This window comes from Oryx dammah, unplaced genomic scaffold (assembly GCF_014754425.2).
Source record: "Oryx dammah isolate SB20612 unplaced genomic scaffold, SCBI_Odam_1.1 HiC_scaffold_2, whole genome shotgun sequence".
Taxonomy (NCBI): domain Eukaryota; kingdom Metazoa; phylum Chordata; class Mammalia; order Artiodactyla; family Bovidae; genus Oryx; species Oryx dammah.
In genome coordinates, this window is record NW_024070186.1 from 193,687,748 (window position 1) to 193,695,558 (window position 7,811).

The window sequence follows — 7,811 nt, forward strand, 5'->3', positions numbered from 1 at the left end:
GGCCCTACACGTGTCCCAAGTGTGGGGACAGCTTCCGACAGAGCTCACACCTCAGCCGGCATCAGAGGACCCACCTGGGGGAGAGGCACTACACGTGTCAGGAGTGCGGGCAGACCTGCCGCACCGCCAGTCGTTCTCGACACCAGAGGACACACACGGAGGAGCGACCCTACACGTGCGAGGAGTGCGACAAGAGCTTCAAACGCTGCTCCGACCTCTCCAAACACCAGCGGATCCACACTGGGGAGAAGCCCTACGGGTGTCCTGTGTGCGGGAAGCACTTCAGTCAGAGCGCGACCCTTGTTAAACACCGGAGAACTCACACCGGAGAGAAACCTTACAGATGTCTCGACTGTGGGGGCAGCTTCAGACAGAGATCACACCTCGTCCGACACCAAAGAATCCACGGAAATAAAGTCCCATCATTTTGACCTGCTTCTGCATGAGTCGTTTTATTCCCTTCTCTCTTTCCCTCCTTCTCTTTCTCTCTCTTTCCAGAAACTATATTCTTTTAATGTTTCAGTAATCATGGATTGCATTGCCTTTTGCCATCACACCCAAGATAGACTGAGTTCAGCTCGGCTCGGGATGCCCTTTGAGAGCATGTTGCCCTGAAGGAGGAGGGTCTGCGTCGGGAGCACCCCCCTATCCCCAGAACATATTTTCAGCAAGAGCAAAGGTGACCTATCAGAGTTCTGCCCTTGTCACTCTTCAGGGACCTCCACTTTTGGACCAAACCTTTTTTTTTTTCTTTTGAACTTTTTATTTTGTATTGGGGTATAGCTGATTAACAATGTTGCGATAGTTTCAGAGGAATAGTGAAGGGGGCCATGCATATACATGTACCCATTCTCCCCTGAACTCCCCTCCCATCCAGGCTGCCACATACCATTGAACAGAGAGAGCTCCATGTGCTACAATAGGTCCTTGTTGGTTATTCATTTTAAATATAGCAGCATGTATGTTGCAAGAAGGGGGACCCCTTCCAGGGCCCGAGACTGGGCTCCTGTCTAATACTTGGAAATGAATTGTCCAAGGAGACACGTGCTGACAAAGCAAGAGATTTTATTGGGAAAGGGCACCTGGGTGGAAAGCAGTAGGGTAAGGGAACCCAAGAGAACTGGTCTGCCCTGTGGCTCGAAGTCTTGGGTTTTATGGTGATGGGATTAGTTTCCAGGTGGTCTTTGGCCAATCATTCTAATTCAGAGTCTTTCCTGGTGGCGCACGCATCACTCAGCCAAGATGGATGCTAGCGAGAGGGATGCTGAGAAGTAGACGGACGTGGTGTCTCCTTTTGACCTTTCCCGAACTCTTCCAGTTGGTGGTGGCTTATTAGTTCTGTATTCCTTATCAGGATCTCCTGTCATAAAACAACTCATGCAAATGGTTACTATGGTACCTGGCCAGGGTGGACGGTTTCAATCAGTATGCTTCCCCTAACAAGTACATGACCTTCCCAAACTCCCTAACTACCCCTCTCTGCCAGTAACCATAAGTTCGTTTCATGTCTGTGAGTCTGTTTTATAAGTTGAAAATATTTTTTTAATGAAGGTGAGTCCTTTTTTTTTTTTAGTACTGATGTTCTCCATGGGATTTATTTACTTCTTTAGAAATGTGGTATCTCAGTGCCCTGACCAGGGATCGAACCTGCACCCCCTGCATTGGAAGGTGAAGACTTAACTGCTGGACCACCAGGGAAGTCCCTACTTATATACTTTTGAATTGTGTTATTCCACCAAAAAACTTGGACAAGTTTATTGTGAAGTATTGCCAACATACAGGCAAGCGTAGACTAGAACAATTTTAAAGAATGTTCACAAATACACCACACAGATGAATCAATTCTTGAGTAGGACATATTTGCTTCATATCATTTTTAAGGAAATAACACACTTGTAATACATACCATGTATATTCATTCCCCTCACCTTCAAGCTGACTCATTACCCAAGAAGATGACTGTAGTTGTCCAGCATCACGTCCCTGTAGAGGGCCTTCTGAACCTAGTCCAGTGTGTCCCACTCTTGCCTGGTGAAGTACAGAGCCTTGCCCTCAAAGGACAGCAACCCCTGGAAACACAGAGACTCATTATAGCTGCAGCTCCTACTACAGCTTCGTGTGTCCTACAGCCAAGGCTCATCCAGTTAATTAGCAGACTCAGGGCTCAACTCGTCTCCAACCCTCAGGTCACGCATGTTCTTCCTTCCACGCTAGAGTCACACGTGTTCTCTCTGGAAGGACACATGGTCAGTATGTGAGGCTTCTCTGGCCGTTGGGTCTCTGCTGTGGTCCCTCAACTCTACTCTGGCAGCACAGACAACAGGAGAGTGGACGGGTGTGGCTGTGACCCCATGAAACAGCTCCCGGGTCCAGGTGAGTTCGCTGACCCTGCTCTGTGCACTCCTGCCTTCCTCAACACACGGTTCTTCTGCCCAGTTCTCACACGAACGAGACAGCGCCCTCCCAGGAGGGCACTGAGAATGGGGCAGCATGCGGGCTGATCCCACAGGGATGGACAGGCTACTGGGACTCACTAGGCAGGCAGGAGCTTCTGGGCTGGCTGTCGCGGGTACCACTATCCGCCAGGTCTGAAGAGGGAGGAAGGGAGGGCTCACTGGGATCCAGAAAGTCGTTGGAGGAGCAAGACTAGAGTGGGGGCCTCGGGAGGCAGCCCAACAGGAGAGGCTGTGGAGAAACGTCCAAAGACCTTCCCTGTGTGGTCCTCACCCCTCCTCTCCTCTCCCCCTGGGCCCTGAGGTCATTCTCTCCTCCAGGGTCTTAAGCAAATGAGTCTTTTCCGTTTTCCCCATTGTGATATTGTGATTTAAATAAGAAATGTATATTTGGTCTTCCTGCCTGTTTCTGGCACAGAGTTCCTAAAGTGCTTGGAATTTCTTAGGGGATAAGTGCAGAGGAGCATCTTTTAATACTTGGGCTTTTCTCTTTGTTTTTTTTTTTTGTTTGTTTTTAACAGTTCACAAATATTTATTTAATGCCTACTACTGTCACCCTGCTTATTTAACTTATATGCAGAGTACATCATGAGAAACGCTGGACTGGAAGAAACACAAGCTGGAATCAAGATTGCCAGGAGAAATATCGATAACCTCAGATATGCAGATGACACCACCCTTATCGCAGAAAGTGAAGAGGAGCTAAAAAGCATCTTGATGAAAGTGAAAGAGGAGAGCGAAAAAGTTGGCTTAAAGCTCAGCATTCAGAAAACGAAGATCATCCGGTCCCATCACTTCATGGGAAATAGATGGGGAAACAGTGGAAACAGTGTCAGACTTTATTTTGGAGGGCTCCAAAATCACTGCAGATGGTGAATCCAGCCATGAAATTAAAAGACGCTTGCTCCTTGGAAGAAAAGTTATGACCAACCTAGATGGCATATTCAAAAGCAGAGACATTACTTGGCCGATTAAGGTCCGTCTAGTCAAGGCTACGGTTTATCCAGTGGTCATGTATGGATGTGAGAGTTGGACTGTGAAGAAAGCTGAGCGCTGCAGAATTGATGCTTTTGAACTGTGGTGTTGGAGAAGACTCTTGAGAGTCCCTTGGACTGCAAGGAGATCCAACCAGTCCATTTTGAAGGAGATCAGCCCTGGGATTTCTTTGGAAGGAATGATGCTAAAGCTGGAAGCTCCTGTACTTTGGCCACCACATGCGAAGAGCTGACTCATTGGAAAAGACTCTGATGCTGGGAGGGATTGGGGGCAGGAGGAGAAGGGGACGACCGAGGATGAGATGGCTGGATGGCATCACCGACTCGATGGCCGTGAGTCTGAGTGAACTCCGGGAGATGGTGATGGACAGGGACGCCTGGCGTGCTGTGATTCGTGGGGTCGCAAAGAGTTGGACACGACTGAGCGACTGAACTGAACTGAACTAAACTGATCTGCTAGACACAGTCCCAATGCTGGGAATACAGAAGCAAACTAAACAGACAAAAGGTCTCTACTCGTAGTGTTATCCTCTAGTGGGGGAGATAGTTTACAAGCAAATAAATCCACATGAAGAAATTTATTATAAAGAATTGTTTCATGCTACTGTGGAGGCTGAGAAGTCTCAATTTATTTTGGGCTGTGTTGGCTCTCCATTGCTGCATGTGGGCTTTCTCTAACTGAGGCAAGCAAGGCTTGCTCTTTGTTGTGGTGTGCAGACTTCTCATTGCAGTGGCTTCTCTAGTTGCGGAGCACAGGCTCTAGGTGCGCAGGCTCCGTAGTTGTGGTGCACGGGCTTAGTTGCTCCACAGCATGTGGGATCTTCCTGGACCAGGGATCGAATCTGTGGCCCATGCATTGGCAGGATTCTTATCCACTGTGCCGCCAGCCATCAGGGAAGTCCTCCTCAGTTTCTGAAGTAGCTGCACAGCCACAAGGGTGAGAGAAGCGTCTTGTTATCATAACAAATCCCTCAACATCTGAGTTTTATGTTAATGAAGAAAACTCCCAAGGATACACCTAGTTGCCAGGGGCCAAGGCATGTGAGTAAGTTAGAACCTTCACCCCTAGCACCTGAGGGGAGGGGACAGGCTGGGGTTCAGTCAGTCCCCAGAGGTCAATGACTCGGCCCATCACACCTACGCAAGGAACCCCCATAAAAATGCAGACACTGGTCGCTGAACTGGTGGAGGTGCTGGGGGCGTGCCTGGAGAGGGTTGGAAGCTCTACTGCCCTGCCCCCGGCATCCTGAGCATCTCTTCCATCTGGCTGATCCTGAGTTCTATCCTTTTACAATGAACCAGTGATAAGTAAACTGTTTTTCTCAAGATTTATTTATTTGGCCGCATCGGATCTTAGTTGCAGCAGGCGGGATCTAGTTCCCTGACCAGGGATTGAACTCAGGCCCACTGAACTGGGAGCTGTGGGGGTCTTAGCCACTGGACCACCAGGGAAGTCTCTAAACTATTATTTCTGAGTTCTGTGAGCCACTCTAGCAGATCAGTGGAATCTGGTCAGGGAACTAAGATCCCACATGCCTTCAAGCAACTAAATTCTGACGGGTGCCACACTGAAAGATCCTGCAAGCCGCAACTAAGACCCAATGCAGCCAAATACGGTTTTTTTTTAGGTAGTATGCATGCTGAAGTGGGGAAACAGTGGAAACAGTGTCAGACTTTATTTTGGGGGGCTCCAAAATCACTGCAGATGGTGACTCCAGCCATGAAATTAAAAGACGCTTGCTCCTTGGAAGAAAAGTTATGACCAACCTAGATGGCATATTCAAAAGCAGAGACATTACTTGGCCAATTAAGGTCCGTCTAGTCAAGACTATGGTTTTTCCTGTGGTCATGTATGGATGTGAGAGTAGGACTGGGAAGAAGGCTGAGCGCCGAAGAATTGATGCTTTTGAACTGTGGTGTTGGAGAAGACTCTTGAGAGTCCCTTGGACTGCAAGGAGATCCAACCAGTCCATTCTGGAGATCAGCCCTGGGATTTCTTTGGAAGGAATGATGCTGAAGCTGAAACTCCAGTACTTTGGCCACCACATGCGAAGAGTTGACTCATTGGAAAAGACTCTGATGCTGGGAGGGATTGGGGGCAGGAGGAGAAGGGGACGACAGAGGATGAGATGGCTGGATGGCATCACTGACTCAATGGACATGAGTCTAGGTGAACTCCGGGAGTTGGTGATGGACAGGGAGGCCTGGCATGCTGCAATTCATGGGGTTGCAAAGAGTCGGACACGACTGAGCGACTGAACTGAACTGATGCTGAAGTTGTTGTATATTCTATAAAGTATTCTATATATGTCAATCAATTCAAGATTTTTTTTAATTTAAATTTATTTATTTTAACTGGAGGCTAATTACTTTACAATATTGTATTGGTTTTGCCATATATCAACATGATCAGTTCAAGATTGTAGACAGTGTGGTTCATATATTCTATGTCTTTAATATTTTGTCTAGGGATTTCCCTGGTGGTCCAGTGGTTAAGAATCCACTTTGTAATGCAGAGGACATGGGTTCGATCCCTGGTCAGGGAACTAAGATCCCACATGCTGCAAATGAAGATCCCTCGTGCCACAACTAAGATTGAATGCAACAAATAAACAAATATATATTTTTAAAAAATATATTTTGTCTAGTTGTTCCATCAACTTCTGAAAATGGAGTGTTAAAATTTCCAATTATAAAATTGCTCACTTTTCTTTTGTCAGTTTTTACTTTGTGATTTTGGAGGCTGTGATATTAAGTACATAATATATTAATAACCCAGAATTCTAAATTTTGTGTATAACGCTAAAATCGCATTCATAATTGTAACCCAATTACACATTAAACAATTACTCACCTTGGTGAATTGATCCTTTTATCATCATAAAATCCTTCTATATCTAAGATAATATCCCTGTTCTTGAATTCTATTTTATCTGATATTAATATATCCACTCCAGCTTTATGATTAGTGTTTCATTGTATATTTTTTCATCTTTTGAATTTTCTGTACTTAAAGTATCTTTTACATAAATCAGACCAATGTTTTTTTAGCTCAGTCTCCCAAATGATACCTAATCAAACTTAGAAGCTTTAGCACAGCAAACTATAAGAAAAATGAAAAGACAGACTGCTATATAATTTTTGCAAATTATGCAACCAACAAGGACCTACTTTCCAAAATATACAAACAGCTTACACAACTCAATAACAAAATACCAAACAATCCAATCAAAAAAATGGGCAGACGATCTAAACAGACATTTATTCAAGGAAGACATCCAAATGGCCAACAGGCACATGAAAAGATGCTCGATATTGCTAGTTGTAGCAACAGTTCAGCCAAAACTACAATGAGGTACTACTTCACACAAGTCAGAGTGGCCATCATTAATAAGCCTACAGAAAATTTCCTGGTGGTCCAGTGGTTAGGGCTCTGCATTTCCAGTGCAGGAGGTAGGAGTTTGATCCCTGGTCAGAGAACTAAGATCCTACCTGCCTTGGGGCGACTAAGCCCATGTGACACAACTATATTCTGTGCACCACGACGGAAGAGCCCACATCTCAATGAAGACACTGTGTGCAGCAACTAAAACCCAATGCAGTCTAATTAATTAATTTTAAAAGGTGATGTTATTCGCAGGAGAAAGATAAAGCAGAAACAAGGACACAAATAGCTCTTGTCAGATAATGTAGATTGTTAATATCCTTTCGGCTGCCTATAACCCTCTTATCCCATTAGGTTGATCCTTGTGCAGAAAGAATCTGAATCAGTGCTACTTTTCATCTTGGTTGCACATTGATTAACACGAGAATTTTTAAAATTATTTTTATTGAAGTATAGTTGATTTATAATATTGTATTAGTTTCTCATGGACAGCAAAATGATTTGGTTATCACTTTTTCAGATTCGTTATAGGTTATTATAAAACATTGAGCATAGCTCTCTGTGCCACATAGTAGGTCCTTTTTGTTTACCCATTTTATATATAGTAGTTTGGATATGTTATTTCCAAATTCCTAACTTATCCCCCACTTCAGGACCTTTTCCCTTTGGTGAGAAGTTTGTTTTCTATGTCTGTGAGTCTGTTTGTTTTGTAAATAAGTTTATTTGAATCATTTTTTAGATTCCACATATAAATCATATCATATTTGTCTTTCTCTGTCTGACTTGCTTAATTTAGTATGATAATCTCTAGGTCCATCCTAGTCACTTCAGTCATGTCCAACTCTTAGTGACCCTTTGGACTGTAGCCCACCAGGCTCTTCTGTCCAAGGGATTCTCCAGGCAACCGTACTGGAGTGGATTGCCATGACCTCCTCTAGGGGATCTTCCCAATTCAAGAATCGAACCTCCATCTCTTAT

At 44.9% G+C, this 7,811-nt stretch overlaps 1 protein-coding gene across 3 annotated transcripts in view; it reads left to right on the top strand.

Annotated features, from left to right (window-relative positions):
- Nucleotides 1–843, top strand: part of ZNF394 (zinc finger protein 394) — a 7,496-nt gene extending 6,653 nt beyond the window's left edge. For 2 of the 3 annotated variants that reach the window (XM_040262800.1, XM_040262801.1), the window contains one exon: nt 1–841. This exon ends at the window's left edge or, in 1 of these variants, runs on beyond it. In XM_040262800.1, coding sequence (XP_040118734.1) covers nt 1–431 — 431 coding nt within the window. In that variant the 3' untranslated portion in view covers nt 432–841. The other variant, XM_040262802.1, reaches the window with a different exon arrangement.
- The last annotated feature ends 6,968 nt before the right edge of the window (nt 844–7,811 follow it).